We start from the raw sequence: 16,726 nt of genomic DNA on the forward strand, positions 1-16,726 counted from the left end.
GATATTCAGATGTATCTTTGAAGATTAAAGAAAAAAATATTTTGTTTAAAAGAAACGATTGAACAGGCTTTGCCTTCATATTTTATGTTTTTTATCAACACAAGAAAATAACGTTGTGATTACATACTCTTTGGCTGTCAAAGCGGCCAAAACAAAAGTCAAGAAGTGGTCAAAAATCACCAAAAATGGACAGTGGTTTCCAATGGAAGTCCATTTGTTTATATTTTTAACTGACTTCTCTGCTAAATAATCAATTTTTACTAATAAAATGGCTTCCAAATTACTAGCACTTAGAAGTGTTATAATTAAGCCCCTAAGTTTGGCTGTAAATACAAGACCGCAATATCAAAATACTGTGTATAACCTCAAAAACTTTAGTACTACTTCAGTAGTTTCAATTACTTTTTTCAATAAATGTAAGTGTTTTTCCGTATATTTCTTTGTTTTTTTGTAGTATCAAATTAGTTATATCTATTTTGTTTTGTTATAGTGCCTGCAGAAAAATTATGGAAGTCGGTTACTTCAGTAAGTAATGCAGGAGCTAAGAAGGGTCGTGGTAAAGGTGCAGGACGGATTCGGATTCGAGATTTGAATCGTGGACAGATGATTGGTGTGGGGAAGATTAACATGCTGTGGCCTGGCTTATCTGCACCAGTCATAAGGGGGAGAGAATTGCTTAAGCAGCAACGCCTTCCCGATGACCCCGAAAGGTAGATCAATACTATAAGAACTCAAGAATATAATAAAATTGATTTATTTCAAATAACTGTATTATAAATATATCTTTATATTTTTTTTTATTCACTATAGGTAAGCGCTTGACCACAATCACACCTGATGGAAAGTGATGATGTGGTCTAAGATGGGACGCGTTTACCTAGAAGGTGCCTATTCACTCTTGTTTTAAAGATACCCGGATTGTAATTGGTAGGAAACACTGATCGCGGAAGAGTATTCCAAACCTTAGCCATGCGTATGAGGAATGAAGACGCAAAACGTTTCGTGCATGTAGATGGAATGTCGACGACATAAGGATGGAAACTCGCCCGACGTCTTGCGGTTCGGTGGTAAAATGGTGAAGGGGGACAAAATCGAAAAGTTCCTGTGCACACTCTCCATAATATCAAATAGTTCTACCTCTGGGGTTTTTTGTAATTAGTAATTTCAATGATTTTTAATAGACTTCCAAAAGAGAGGGGTTCTTAATTTGGTGCGTTTTTTAAACATATACATTAATAGCAACAGACTGACAATGTATAGCATATCCAAAGTCAAAGTTAAAACTGCATATTTAATACCCCTAGAAGTTGGGGCACTGAAGCAAGAAGGTTAAGAAGTTTTAAATTGTTTTTTAATAAAAACGAAGAGGTTTTGCAAAAAAAAATTGTTAAATTTATTATTTACAAAAAAATATTCTTTGTAATGCAGGATGGAAAAGCTGATTAAGCTCAGAGATTCAATGACGAAATTCCGAAGATTAAAACTTAGCCCCATAGAAAGAGGTTGGTCAGGCTCACGCATGCCTGGTCGCAGTATCGGACCACCAGATCCAGTTGGAGATGGTAATTTTTCAATGTTTTTGCAAATATCTTTGGACTGTGTTAAAAATACATAAGATTAGAGTAGACAAACAGACACACTTTCGTATTTAAATTAATGATAATAATTTAATGTGAGTAATTTTCTTTTCATAAAGAGGAGTTCACTGGTTTTGACACAAAAGTCCTTCAACTCAGATCTTTGCTCATCATGAAAGGAAGTCTTGGGCGCACCAGAAATTTTCAAGCTATGGTAAACTTTAATATAATTAATAATACTATTTTTTAGGTTTCTAAAGCAAACTAACAAATATTACAGTGGATTTTGGATATAATATAACAACAATTAAGAGACCTTTACCATAACAACAATGTATCCAGAAGTTGCAATATATACTGCAAAGAATAATATAATTATAGTGTAGGAATTTGTGGTACAAAATAATTACTACGTAACCTACAGCACAATATAATTATTACACATGTATGATAGTATATTAATTGTAATGTTAGTATGTAAAACTTTTTTGCATAGATTATAAATATCAGTTATATTTCAGTGAATATTCTGTAGCACGAAAATGCAGCCAGTATTATTGGCACCATTCCACATTAATAATTTGTATAGAAATTAGATTAGGCCAGCTCAGCTTTTTTTTTTATTAATTATCTAATATTGAACGTTTTACAAGTCTGCTTTTGACATAACAAAAAAAAACACCCGTCCATTAATCATTAGGGTATAGTGCTTCCATAAATAATATACATTATTTATAGAAGCACTAGGTAATTTAATAAGATAATTGTTCTATTTAATTTTCCAGCTGTATGTATTATTGTAACATGTAAGATTCAACAGTAAGAAAAATAAATCTGTTCTTGTTTAAGGTTGTCACAGGCAATGGTCAAGGTTTGGCGGGATTTGGTATTGGAAAGTCGAAAGAAGTACCAGCCGCTTTAAGAAAAGCTAAGAACAGGGCTGGAAAGAAACTCATGCATTTTGAAATATATGATGGACATACAAGTGAAGTATTTAGTTCAATAGCATTGTTTTACATCAGTCAGTCAGTAATTTATGATGCCTTTTTGGTTACATAACAATATTATTATATTCAAATCTCTATATTAAGAAGGCAGGAATACTGACTCATGTTGCTGTCAGGAAAATAAATGGTTACCGATACTAAATTAAAAAAAAAAAAAACATTTCAATGTTTTAATGTAGCGATATACCAATATGATCTAACTTTAAATTTTTATCATTACTCAATTTTAAATACGTGTCGAGCGAAGAGGGTACTTTGCACACTGTATTGTTAGATAGAGATAGATGTATATTTATTGTTATTTTTACCTATATTAATAATACCGATATTAATAAATCTAAATATCACTAAAGAATATATTATGGGAATCGTTATTTTTATCGTTACCTTTTAACGCTACGAAAAAAATAACGGTAATTCGGTCACTAGTTGTATTGTAATGCCCATTTTTAGCATCTTTACAATTTCATAATCTGTGACACTTCATTTTCAGTATTCCACGATTTCTTCACTGCATTTGGAAAAACTAAAATCTATGTTCAGAAAAAGAATAAGGGATATGGATTGAGCTGTCACAGGGCGATCAAGGAAATCTGTCAAGCGATAGGCATCAAAGACCTCAGAGCCAAACTTGAGGGTTCAAACAACTTGCAGCATATTGTTAAAGCTTTCTTCATTGGATTGTTACAACAGGTACGCACTAATATTATAAACTAGCTGTGCCCGCGACTTCGTTCGCGTGGAATAGTGACTTTCAGCGCGCTTTATATAGCCACGGACGCTCAGGCGCGAGGCGTATAGTACGTACTCTGTACGTTCAAAATGTTCGCCGTGATTCTTTAAATTGACATAACTTTTTTATTTATGAACCGATTGACATGAAATAAACACTAAATGTTAAGTGAAGCTTACTACAATATATTAGTGAAAACCGTATCTAAATCGAATAAGCCGTTTCTGATATTAGCGTGCACAAACACACAGACAAACAGACAAAAAAAAAATTAATTACAATTTCGGGTTCGGCATCGATATAATAACAACCCTGCTACTTTTTTTTATATATTTCCATTGTACAGACACCACTTTTCTACAATTTTATTATATGTATAGATGAGAATTACTGTCTGTCACCTTTTCACAGCCTGTCCATTTAACCGATTTTGGCGTTTGGTACAGAAATTGCTTGCATGCTGGAGAAGGACTACTTTTTATCCCAGAAAATTAAAGAGTTCTCAGATTTTTAACAGATTTTGACGAAATTTGCTACAGCTGTTTGCAGATAGCTTGCATTATGAAGACAGGCTACTTTTTACCCCTGAAATTAAAGAGTTCCCACGGAATTTTTAAATAACTTTATTCCACACGGACAAAATTCAGTATCATCTATACTCTATCCACGGAGAAAGGTTAGGATAGGGTTCTCTCTGTTACGTAATCCCATACAAATGACAAGGACAAAAAGTTGGTGGGTGTTAACCATTTTCAGTGGCCAACTAATCAGCCCTATACTAAATTCTCTCTGTAGAAGAGTCAGACTCTGTTGAGTCTGAAAGTTCCCATGTAAATTGTATTTGCTTACTGTTCACTTCAAAACTTGATTTCAGAGGACACATCAACAACTGGCTGAAGATAAGAAACTTCACTTGGTCGAATATAAAACAGAAAACGAAGAATACCCCACCGTAGTCGCCAGTCCTAGTTACGTCAGAACCAAAGAGGAAATCCCTAAAGACGAGACATTAGATTTCATTCAATACGTCATGAACGATAGAGTCATTCTCAAAAGAAAGAAGTTCCCCCGTTTCTATGAGACGATGCCACACTATGAAATTTTCCTCAAGAAATACGAAAAGTACAGAAATCATGAGAAAATTCGATTGAACTTGAAAACTGAGTATGGTGAAGTTAAAAGCTTTTTAAACGACAAGTATCCTGAACCAAAGGAGGAGAAGGATAAGGAAACATAGATATCTAATTTATAGGCAATAGTTTAGATTAAATAATTGTATTATATTATTTAAATAAATAATTAAAATAACACAGCTATTCTTTTTATCCTGGGTTAAAAATGCCTTATGTCTGCATGTATCTGTGCTTAATAAAAATAAATAAAGCAGAATTTTAGTTGTCTAAACAACTGTTTTCCCGTTGTATTGTAGGTTAATTTTTTGGATGAATTCATCCATTAGGTTAGACTACAGGATTGTGTTAAAATGGTAGACACAAAAGTAGGAATTAGGTAGGAATTATGATTGACACTTGGCAGGATAATTACTACTATAATTTTTAAAACATTTTGTCAAAAAGGACAGCATTACTTTGAAACCTGACAATTTTTTAGAGAAGATATTTCAAGAAATCAGAATTATAATAGTCCACAACAGGTAGCAATTATGCATACCTACATGTAAATAAATACTAAATAGCGACTCTTGTTACTGACGCAAAAAGTGCAATTCAACACCGCACAGCTGGTCTAAGTTTCAGGTGGATGCGACGGGTCTGCCCGCGAAATTCTAATTTAAGCTAGAGCTAACTTCTTTCGTCTGTGATGGCGTTTGCTGGCGCGCGTGCTGTGCTTGTTTGGAGTGTTTTTTTTTGTTAAGAGTGGCTGGTTTATGTGTTAGTTGGTGTTTTTGGTGGTGGAACTGACTGGGAAGCGCTCCAAAGGGGCGCCGCGCGTATGTCGGCGGGCGCCGGCGCAGACGGAGTCCATACTTGTATAAATTCAATAACTTGAAAATATCACAAACTTGACATTGGCTAATCAGAGTAAAGCCAGATTTAAAGAAAAAAAAAAAAACTTCTTAAACTGGCCCCTTTCAAGTAAAGATTTCTATAGAAACCTGTGAGGATGATACTGCCATAGTCGCAATTAAGTAAATTGCGAAAAACCAAATTAAATTTGAATTTCGCGGGCAGACCCGTCTCATGCCCCTAAACTTCTTATCGGTCTCTCTATAAAATAGAAGCGGAGAAGATGGCTCGCGGCGCCGTAGTACCCGTCAGGTATCGCACATCGAACTTTAGAAAGAGATAACGGTACCGTAGAGCGTTGTCTCTGTCGTTGAGACCTACAAAATGTCACATAGGTATGAGTGACAGAGACGACGCTCTACGAAGTGACAGAGACTACGCTCTATGAAGCCGAAAGCTTTTTCTAAGTTCGATGCGTAACACCTCCTGCCGTATAGAAGTACTAGCCGATGCCCGCGACTTCACCTGCGTGGATTTAGGTTTTTCGAAATCCCGTGGGCACTCTTTGATTTTCCGGGATAAAAAGTAGCCTATGTGCTAATCCAGGATATTATCTCTCGCCATTCCAAATTTCAGCCAAATCCGTCTAGTAGTTTTTGCGTGAAGGAGTAACAAACATACACACCTTTATAATATTAGTGTGATAGTTCGCACAGGTCGACATGACAATAATTGGGCCATGGACGTCCCGCACAGCGCCCGTGGCCGCCTGGTGCGGGATTCTCACAGCTTAGTTCATACCCCCAATTGCCATGTCGACCTGTCGCGAATGTATCGGGGTCACGTGACTGAGTTCGGCCTGACAATTTTCACGAAAAAAAAAACACATTGAGATAGTATTTATTTATTATTTTGTTACAAAAAGAGATACAATTTTTATTTATAGTAATTTTTCTAATATTACAGTTTTACTTCACTAGGCTATAAAATATCACTCGTAAAATACTTACTATTCTCGCTAGCTTGATATAAATTAAACTAATAATATACATAGGAATTCCACTAAAACACTTTCCTTTGCCAAAAATAGAGAATTTAGTTACATCAAATGTAATTTAAAAATAATATTTAAAACAATTGTTATTTACTATTGTTTTTCATGGCACCCGACATTCTTTCCTTTATGAAATAAAATTATAAAATTATTTACACCTATTTGGGTACTGCAACAGATCGTCAGTATATACCCTTAATAATCCTAATGATAAGCAACTAAATGCTTCAAAATGCTAATCCGAGTCATTGGAACATCAAGCACCATCTTTACAAAGGCTGAGACAAACAAAACGCGAGACGACTACGCCGTTAATTTATTTCTATCCCTACTCTTTCATTATTACTAGTAAAATCCACACCATACTGCATCCAATGGCGAAGGTAACCTAGTTCTAATACATAATTAATACAAATAGTGCGGGTTAAAAAATAGTCCAATCAGAACACGAGGCATAATATGAGTGCACATGTACGAAAATTACTTTCAGCTGGGCATGTGTAATCCTTAGTCCATGACGTGCGCAACCATGTTGCAACTTCCGATTGGACAACTTTTGTGCACACTATACCTACAAGAAAATGTATGAAGGTATTCAAACTTTTCGTCACGCGTTGTGTTTGTCACATACTTTAGTATCTACAAACAAGCCTTTACAAGCGAAATTGAAGCAACGCTACTTGTTTATTTAACAGTGATATGATAGGTTCAAAAATTAAAATTAAGTATTACACACATATTTATCGGATTTGTATAAAAATATATCATCTTAAAAAAACTTGCTCTCTGCTAAAATATAAGTAGGGACTTTATTATCTTAAAATACAGCCAGTGACTTCATTTTAACGAAATATACTCGCTATTTTTTTAATTTTATATTTTCTCAACTTATTCTTGTATGTTGTTTTTCTGGAGATCAATCAGTAGAATCTGAAATGAATTAAAAATATTAAAAATTTATGAATTCTGTCCAAGCTTAGAATTATTATAATCGTCATCATCCTAAGCTATGGTGAAATTAAAAATAACACACCAAGGAATAAAAACCGGTCAAGTGTGAGCCGGACTCGCACACGAAACTTTCCACAACATCGTAAGAAATCTCAAATCAGTATAATATAAATTTGCAAGTTAATGACGAACAGTGCTATCTTGATGTGATTTAGTTAAGAATTATTTGGTCAGGAACAAAACTCTTTAATTATTATCTTTGTGATGTAACCACAAATTCACGGTTTTCGCATTTTTTCCTTTACTTGTGCTATAACACATTGCTACTTGCGTTATTCGGAAGTTATAAGACATTGCTACCTGCGTTATTAGGTCAACGGGAAGTGCCCAATAGGTTTTCATTTCCCAGAATTAACAAACAGACAGATAACGAAACGATCCTATAAGGGTTCCTTTTGAGATAAGCAGGTGAACGTAAAATAAAGTCTAGGAACAGCGCCAGCGGCGTCACGGCCGCGTCGTCCTACCCGGCCTACCTCAGTCAACAGATCTCACCTGTGGGGCGGCGCCACTTGTCGGCGTGGTCCCTGTGCAGATGCGGTGCGAGGTGCGCGCGCACGCCGCCCAGCACGTCCGCGGCGCCCGCGGCGGCCAGCGCCAGCGGCGTCACTGCCGCGCCGGGCAGGTGGCGCAGCACGCCCGCGCCGTGTCCTCGCCGCGCCGCCACCGCCATCGTCGCTGCCTGCTCCGCGAAACCCTGCGACACAATAGGTCTCACTGTACTGGCGCGCTTTTAACTTGCGTTAGACGCATGCGGTCACTACCTAAATGTATGCCTGATCGCATGCCTCATGTTCGTTAGCAATAGCGCCTTGCATCAAACCCTGTTGAGCACGCACTCTTGCATTCTCTCCCTCGTTTGTCACGCACACGTCTCTAACCGTTTTAAACCTCATATCGGGTATGAGGTCGAATCATGTCTCACCTCTTTCACAGTGTTGTAGGCACTGGCGACCCCCTCTCGTATGTCGGCGGGCTGTCGCGAGGGGTCGCGGCGACGTCGACGAGATCTTCTCTCGTGCGCCTCGGAGAGGGGCAGCGATGGACTCGGGGTCAACATGTCAAACGCTGTTTCTGCTGTAGCCTGCGGGGTAGTGAAATAAAAGTGGAACTATTTTACACCGAGCCGAAGTTTAATTAAAATTGACAAAAAATCTAATCAAGTCAAACTCAAGTCAATCTAGACAATCATCATATCATTTTAAAGTTTTGCTCTATCGATAAAACCGTAAAGCTCGGTCCCTTTTTTCAATTTTTTATAGAATTCCATAGTTATCATTGTACGATACGATGGTATTGGTGTGTCACTAAAGTGTGTATACCTGTATGAGATGCAGTAGACGCGCCGTGATATCCAGCGCGGCGACCGCCGTGCGCGCGGTGAAGGACGCGGCGCCGCGCCGCAGTCCGTGCACCAGCCGCCCGTCGCGCCGCCACTGCTCCACCGGCAGCCACACCAGGTCCCGAATGCCGGTGACTGCGACACACATTCAAGGAATGGAAATTACATTGCAAACTGTTACAAACTGTGTTGCAGTTGTTAACGCCTACCTCCAGTTTGACTAAATTAGGTGGGGGGGAGGGGGTTGTTAGTATGTGTGTGAATTAATGGATTATTTCAAAGTCACATTCAAGGAATGAAAATAAGACTAAATCCAATAGAATTCAAAATGAGTTTCTAATGAAATCTACTAACTAGCCAAATCCAATAGAATTCAAAATGAGTTTCTAATGAAAGCTACTACCTAGCCGAATCCAATAGAATTCAAAATGAGTTTCTAATGAAAGCTACTAACTAGCCGAATCCAATAGAATTCAAAATGAGTTTCTAATGAAAGCTACTACCTAGCCGAATCCAATAGAATTCAAAATGAGTTTCTAATGAAAGCTACTAACTAGCCGAATCCAATAGAATTCAAAATGAGTTTCTAATGAAAGCTACTAACTAGCCGAATCCAATAGAATTCAAAATGAGTTTCTGAGAGGGTAGGTAACTAGCCACGGCCAAAGCCTCTGATCAGACTAGACGAGTGATTTAGAAATTATAAAATTTCAAACCCTGCCGGGAATCGAACCCGGGTTTTCCACTCATAAGCTCTGTGGCTTACCACTGCACCAGGGTGGTCGTCGTATACTAATAGTATTGGACTCACTTATTTGTAAGAGCGAGTGCATAGGACCAATTCCACTAAGTAATCCAGGCAGCTGGTGTCGTTTGATGTCCGAGAGCCACTCATGTAGCGCCCATTGCACTAACTTTTCCAGACCCAGTAAACCTAATCTAAAAGAAAAAATTTATAAATACATAGTTTAAAAGACAGACAGAAAACAGAATTTCCCTAATATATGCAATGCAGGTTTTCTTACGTTCCTCGATTGACAACTATGTATGGTAAATTTTATAATGGCACAAAATATTTGATGGCATTATCCAGATACAGAAGGATCAATTAGTATAGAGGTTTAAAGAAATAGCGACCTTGTTACGACGCAATAAAGTGCAATTCAGCTCACACAGCACTGGTTGTAGTCTATTTAATAAACGCCTTTCTTTCTATCATTATACTACTGTACTCACTTGTAATCTAGCCTCTTGAGCGTCAGTTCAGAACAGTTAAGTTGTCCTAATCCCATGAGTAGTCCCGCAACAGGCCCCGCAGAGAGGTCTACTCGTTTGCCGACATAGTCCAACCGGATTGGCACTTCGGGTGAAAATACTACACGTCTGAAAAGATTTTTTTTTTGCGTTTGACCATGATTTGATTTTACTAATCTTTTTATAGAAAACAAAAGTTATATAAAAAAAACAGAACAAAAGGAAGTCTCGAATGTAAGCACCACTTTGATATTATTTTTTCAAATATGGCGATTCTCTTCTTAGTTAAAACGCATGCTATGCGTTTTAACTAAAAGTTTGAAGTAGTACCATCCCATCCAGAAGGTAGTGAACAACTTACATCGGTTCGATATAAGTTCTTCAGTTAAGTAATAGTTCAGAAGTAAGTTCAGACCAATAAATGATTTGATTTTAAGTGAAACTTCGTTAGGACATCATGATTTAAAAAAAAAATAGGAGTAGTGATAGAGAATCAAAATATGTGAAGTGATAATATGTGAATTGGAATTTGCTCGCACCCTTGCAATCTCACCTGAAATATATCGGAGAGTCATCCACAGGTTCCGAGTCTGGCACTTTAGTGGTTGGCTTCTCTTGGTTGATGCCAAGACGTTGGAAGTCCTCCTCCAATGTTTGCTCCAATTGTATCAGATTTTCTGACACTAGACGTTCCGCTTCATACGTCTCCATTAGTGGTTCATCATCGCGTATTACTAGTGCAAGGTAATGCATAAGAAAACGGTAATTAGGATTTCGTTAGTAATAATCTAGAAAATTATTCAGGTTTATCCAAAACATACAATAATACTAACTGACAGGACTAAGGCTGAAATCGATAGAGCTTACTTTGCTCAGAATCAAGCCAGGGTTAAATCCAGACAGATAAACCAGACATATCCATACTCATATTAGTATAAATGCGAAAGTGTGTGTCTGTCCGTCTGCTAGTTTTTCACGGCTCATCCGTTCAATCGATTATATTGTTATAACATGATAATCGATTACGTTGTCCGTGCCGAACGATTCGACGTATAGATCTCACAATAGAGAGATTCACAATCTTTCAACACTTTACAATCTCACGAGATTGATTCTGTTAGATTATAATCTACAGTATTTAGGTACAATTTCACGGTGGCATATAAAGGAAGAGCTGACTGATTGATAATATCAACGCACAACTCAAACTAATGGATGGATCGGGCTGACATTTGGCATGCAGATAGCTATTATAACGAAGACATCAGCTAAGAAAGGATTTTTTGAAAATTCAACTCTTAAGAGGGGGGGGGGGGGGAAGAGAGTTTTTAAATTTTTTGTAGTTCACGCGAACAAAGTCGCGAGCATAAGATAGTTGATTTATAATCACGTGAGTGTGTGAATGTACGAAATATCGACCTTGCTAGTGTTATAGACACATTGATTTGAGAATTATGAGTATGTCTATGTATGATGATGTAATTGATGTATTCTATTTACCTGTATCATTGAGTGACAGACAGTCCCCATCCCCGAGTGACGTGGGCGTGGGCGGCGGATCACGCAAATGGCTGCCAATGCTCATGACGGGCGGTCTATGCGTGGGCGTTGTTTGGCGAGACCCACTCGATTCTGTTGATAGCCCGCTTACGCTCTTCGCATCTTCTTCTGTTTTGAAATGTCAAATTCGAAAGATTTAAAATTAATTCCGGGTCTTGGCCTCTTCTTTCATAAAAATGTGCTTGGAGAAAAAGAAACATTGGGTGGTTTTCTGTGATTTAAATCTATCTTGGACTAAGAAAAGGATAGTTCAACTGCATTCCACTTTTTAATCCAAAATATCACTTTTACGAATCTCTGTATACATAACATTTTGGAGTATCTAGAATGATAAAGTAACTACTTTATGCCAACTTACCACTAGCCTCATCAGTTCCGAGTTTGGAAAAGAATCCAACGAGGAATGCAAGAGTATCCTGGTCCAAATTGAACCTCAATGGGAGCAGGGAGACCTTCAAACAGCATTCCTGAGCTGGCAACGCCGCATCAGCTCGCAAGTGGACTGCTTTCACGATTAGCTAAAAAAGTTAATCTTGATGTCGTTTTATTTAAATATTAACTGATGCTTGCGACTGGTTTTGCGTGTGGTTATAGGATTTTTAATCCTGTAGGAACTCTTTGATTTTCCGGGATAAAAAGTAGCTTATGTGTTAATCCAGGGTATGATCTATCTCCATTGCTAATTTCAGCCAAATCCGTTGCGTGAAAGAGTAACAAGCAAACACACACACACGCAGACACGCACGCGCGCACATACATACATACACACACACACACACACACACACACACACACACACTTTCGCCTTTACAGCTCTCTCTGTCCCAAACGTAGCGGATGGTCCGTGAAAAGAGAAACAGAGTAATCCGACCTCCTTTGATCTTGTGGTAAAAGGGGCAACCCTTCATCATAGGGCGCTAACTACATAGACCAGTTCAAAAAATCTTATCTTAATTATCTGTATCTTATCTTAAATTATCTTAATTATCTGTATGTAATATCATGTCCTTACTCTATGCCTATAGTATTAGGAATTAGGATTCTTACCATATGAGCATTCTTCCTTTCCGGTTCATCCTTGAGTTTATATTGGCTGAGCAACTTATTGATATCGCTGCAGACTAGTTTGTCTAGGACTTCAACTTTGGTGATGGCGAGCGTCTGCCGAGACGCCTGCGTGCCTCCTGGCGGGTACACTTCGTGTTGGAATTTTACCTACGTAAAAATTGAAAGTGTCAAAAATGTTGCCATTCCTTTTATAACATTGGTTGCGGAAAAGGATAGCAAGAGTTTAACACCCGTATTAATAAATGTTACTACGAGGTCTCATAGTGCGCACGAATGCACAGTGTAGGTTCCACCAATCAGATGACTGTATCACGTCAATTTACAATGAACTGATTGGTGGAATCTACACTATGCGTTCGAGCGCACTGTGAGACCTCATAGTAATGATTGTAAATACGGCCGTAGGTTTTGTATAATTCAGTTTGATGAGTTAAAGTTCTGATTTTGTATAGGTTTAGCAACTTTTTAATATCGCTACGGACTAGTTTGTCTAGGACTTCAACTTTAATGATGGTGAGCGTGCGTCGAGACGCCTGCGTGCCTCATGGCGGCTACATTTTTTGTTGAAATGTTACCTAAGGACAAATAGCGGGTTTCCAAAATATCCCATCCCTTTCATTATCCGTGCAGAGAAAGAGGGAATGTTGTTAAGTTCTGTCTATGTAGTTTTATGTGTTTTACTTACAAAAAAAAATAGTACAGTAACTTAATGTTCTTATATAGGCCAAGTTAACATGGATACATGGTTAAGATTAAAACAAATTGATCATACCTTAGTAAGGCACAGCTTGACGCACGTATGATGATCGCGGTATTTCCCGCCCCGCAATCGCAGTTCCCACTTGTGTGTTTTCTGCTTAGGTCTGACGCGTTCAGCGCCCGTCGACCAACTGACGCCGCCGCGTCGGTACGCCTCCGTTATAGCCCTGCTTGCTTCGTACGGTTCGTAGTCTTTACTACGTCTAGAGAGCATCATAGAAATCAATAAAGGTAAATGGCATACAAAATCCGCCACATATTAGGTATCAGAAAATGTCAATCAGGAAAAATTTGACGCGCACCAAAAAGCACATCACACTAGACCTTGCAGACAGAACTTTGGCACGTCTGTTTCTGACGATCGATGGATGCACGCCATTTTTTATCCCGTAAAATGAAAGAGTTCCCACAGAATTAAAAAAAATATATAAATCCACGCGAACGACGCGGGTATAAATTGATTAGGGGTTATTATGAAGCCACGTTGTCCCAAGTGGGTGACCGACTTAGGTATCTCCGTGCCTCGGAGAGTACGTTAAGCCTTATCTCCGGCAATAATGTCTGATAATAACTGTAAAACCTAAGAGTCGAAATTTCGTTATCTTAGTCGACAATCTGGGAACACATCGCATTACTATCGCAAGTAAACGCCTACCAAGTACCATTATGTGATTAATGGAAAGGGTTAACGATCCTCAGCAATGAGGAATACGACGTAGAGAGTTAAAGGAAATTTTGCTAGTCCACAGTAAAAATTACTACAATTTGTGGCACTAAGTATTAGGTAAATGTATATATCAAATGTATATCAAACTCACTTGGAAGCCGTCGGCGAATCTTGCTTACGAGAGTCGTCAATGGTAACTTTCTTTTTGTTGGACGACGATTCATTGCTTGGCCGAAAATCGGTGCCTCCATACATGTTCCAAGTTAGACTCATCTCGCATAGAGTATACCTACAATCAAATACATCGTGATGCATATCCATACTAATTTTATAAATGGAATAGTGTGTCTGTCTGTTACGTTTTCACTGCCTATTCGTTAAACCGATTTTGATGGGTACAGAGTTAGCTAACATCCCGGGGACGGGATACTACTGAAAGAATACTTTTGTTCCCGGAAAATCAAAGAGATTCCACGGGATTTTTAAAAGCCTAAATCCACATTGACAAAGTTGTGGACACCATTTATTTGGTACAGCGATAGCTTGCTTTCTGGAGACGGCTAATATTTATAGCGTGGCTGGTACAGTAAGTAGTTATCAATCTTTAACGTAGGCCTGTTTCTCAGCTAGGTCACTGTAGGCTATTATGAAAAAACTTACCTAAACACAGGCAGTGGGAAGCTTTTGGGCGCTTTCAGTACATCTGAGCGGGCAGCCGGTACAGTGAAATGGTTATCGACCATAAAAGTGGGCCCATTGCCCAGCCAGGTCACTGTGGGCTCGTCCATTTCGTTGTCTTGTCCGTACGGCTGCTCCTCCACTATGCAGTATTCGTCATCTGTGTTGCTACCTTCTCCGGATGATTTAATCTGTTTATGGAGAAGTTTTCATATGAGTTTTAATATAAGTTTTAATATGAGTGAGTTTTTTTTAGTATGAGCTTGAAAGCGGAAGCTTGTTCCAAAAAATATCAAGGCTAGAACAGTTTAAAATAGTCTTCAGAACACTTCCTATCACTTAGTCTATAGAACATATAAAGCAAACTGACTTCTTCCAAGATCGACAAAGACATAATCCATACTAATAATATAAATGTGAAAATGTGTCTGTCTGCCTGCTAGCTTTTCACAAACCATCTGTTTACTTTAACCGCATTGCCATCAAACCTCTGTGGTTTTTGGAATGCGTGCTACCGTGTTTTTTGAAATGTGTTTGTAGATTAATAAATTTAAAAAAACAATTTTGATAAAATTTGGTAACGGGAATAGCTTGCTTCCCGGGGATAGACATAGGCTTCTTTGTCCCAAAAAAGCAAACAGTTCCCACAGTATTTTTTAAATCTAAATTTACGTGTATGACGTCGCGGGTGTTATCTGTTTGGTGCAGAGATAACTTGCATCCTGTATTGATACGGATATAGGCTACTTTTTATCCCGGTAAATCGAAGTTCCCTTAGGATTTTTAAAAACCTAAATCTGATCTAGTTTGCAATAATTTGGATGCAAACATTTGGAATAGGTATGCCCAATTTTAATACGACTGCCCTATATTTTCCCTGTTTTCAGACTTTAAGTAAGTATATCTATGTAAATTTCTTGATTTTACAATAACTTTTAAATGCCTGAACAGATTTGGCTGTATGGGTTTATCTTCAGAATCTTTATAAATCACTGAAAACGAGACAGCTGTAAAAACATGTATGTATATACTTTATTGCACCACAAAACACAAATGACAAGGCTACAAAAAAAGGAAACTTAAAATTTGGTCTTATTGCCTGTGTTATGAATATGTTAAAAGTCTAGGTAAAATACTTCTTATAAACATCTTACTTTTTTCCGTTTGGACTTCCTCGGCGTAGTTTTAGGCGTAGTAGTAGGATCACCGAGATCCCTAGCTACTTGTATGTTTGTTGGCTTTGATTCAACCGTCTCTTCTGTTTTAGGCGAATCTTCGAACTCTAGAGACTTGGGCTCAGATTCCGCGTCAATGGCTTCTGAAGACAGTTGCTTTTGTTTCATGTTAGATTCGTCTGGGAAGAAGAAAACCTCGACACCTTCTTTTTCAGTTGAGCTATTTAGTTCATCTTCTTCCGCTGAAATAAAATCATATTCATCAATATCGGAATAGTAATTTTGTGAACTACCTTCTTTTTGTGTCTCTCCACTATTAGAAGTTGGCCATCATCCCGTCCTATAATTTCTTGTCTTTCACCAAACGGAAAAGATGTGAACGCTCTCTTTCCCTCAATTTTGCCCATCATCATGATTGTGAACTACAAAGTATGTTACTTGTGTATAAAATTCAAGTGTATAGTAAACTTACTTGTGTTGTTAGGACTTTCTTTCATTGCTTCAGCCATCAAATCGTTAACTTGTTGAATTTCGCTCGGCGATAATTCTCTGATTTCTTCTATTGGCCGATCTTCTAAACCTGTGAATATGAGGACGAGATAATTGTATAAATAACTTTGATAGGTATCAAGATATCTATCTAAGAATATGGTCAAAATGTCCAAAATTAAATTAAAATGGTTCAAAATACGTTTTACGACTTGGCAGATGACATTATTTTTAAAATAAATTTGTTACAAGTCTTATGTAAATAAAACGCTTTCATAAATAATAATACTTATTCATACTTATGCATAAGATAAGATTAGTTTAAGCCAGTTAATTTAGTTTTTTTTGTGCACACAAGCAAATTAGTGCCAGAAATGTTAATCGT

At 37.7% G+C, this 16,726-nt stretch overlaps 2 protein-coding genes across 2 annotated transcripts in view; one reads left to right on the top strand and one right to left on the bottom strand.

Annotated features, from left to right (window-relative positions):
• The first annotated feature begins 6 nt into the window (after positions 1-6).
• LOC123875222 (28S ribosomal protein S5, mitochondrial) lies at positions 7-4,627 on the top strand. Its single transcript, XM_045920938.1, has 7 exons — positions 7-416; positions 491-710; positions 1,429-1,562; positions 1,697-1,791; positions 2,427-2,562; positions 3,078-3,277; positions 4,192-4,627. Exons 1-7 carry the CDS (start codon positions 269-271, stop codon positions 4,552-4,554), a joined length of 1,296 nt encoding a protein of 431 aa, XP_045776894.1. The 5' UTR covers positions 7-268; the 3' UTR covers positions 4,555-4,627.
• Positions 4,628-6,172: 1,545 nt separating this feature from the next.
• LOC123875217 (autophagy-related protein 2 homolog A) overlaps positions 6,173-16,726 on the bottom strand; it is a 28,070-nt gene continuing 17,516 nt past the window's right edge. The window contains exons 24-38 of the mRNA XM_045920930.1: positions 16,325-16,432; positions 15,832-16,094; positions 14,660-14,868; positions 14,151-14,288; positions 13,346-13,535; positions 12,553-12,720; positions 11,864-12,023; positions 11,446-11,613; positions 10,499-10,679; positions 9,928-10,074; positions 9,503-9,630; positions 8,672-8,826; positions 8,275-8,433; positions 7,845-8,046; positions 6,173-7,268 (exon numbers count right to left, since the gene is read on the bottom strand). Of these exons, the coding sequence (XP_045776886.1) occupies positions 7,255-7,268; positions 7,845-8,046; positions 8,275-8,433; positions 8,672-8,826; positions 9,503-9,630; positions 9,928-10,074; positions 10,499-10,679; positions 11,446-11,613; positions 11,864-12,023; positions 12,553-12,720; positions 13,346-13,535; positions 14,151-14,288; positions 14,660-14,868; positions 15,832-16,094; positions 16,325-16,432 (2,390 nt within the window). The 3' untranslated portion in view covers positions 6,173-7,254. The remainder of the gene's footprint in view (positions 7,269-7,844; positions 8,047-8,274; positions 8,434-8,671; positions 8,827-9,502; positions 9,631-9,927; positions 10,075-10,498; positions 10,680-11,445; positions 11,614-11,863; positions 12,024-12,552; positions 12,721-13,345; positions 13,536-14,150; positions 14,289-14,659; positions 14,869-15,831; positions 16,095-16,324; positions 16,433-16,726) is intronic.

The sequence above is a fragment of the Maniola jurtina genome, chromosome 19 (assembly GCF_905333055.1).
Source record: "Maniola jurtina chromosome 19, ilManJurt1.1, whole genome shotgun sequence".
NCBI lineage: Eukaryota > Metazoa > Arthropoda > Insecta > Lepidoptera > Nymphalidae > Maniola > Maniola jurtina.

Excerpts from the sequence above, each read along its gene's own strand:
- LOC123875222 (XM_045920938.1), top strand. The coding sequence starts at position 269 with ATGGCTTCCAAATTACTAGCACTTAGAAGTGTTATAATTAAGCCCCTA. Across the intron at positions 1,563-1,696 it reads ACCAGATCCAGTTGGAGATG|AGGAGTTCACTGGTTTTGAC; the intron begins GTAATTTTTCAA and ends CTTTTCATAAAG. Across the intron at positions 1,792-2,426 it reads CCAGAAATTTTCAAGCTATG|GTTGTCACAGGCAATGGTCA; the intron begins GTAAACTTTAAT and ends TTCTTGTTTAAG.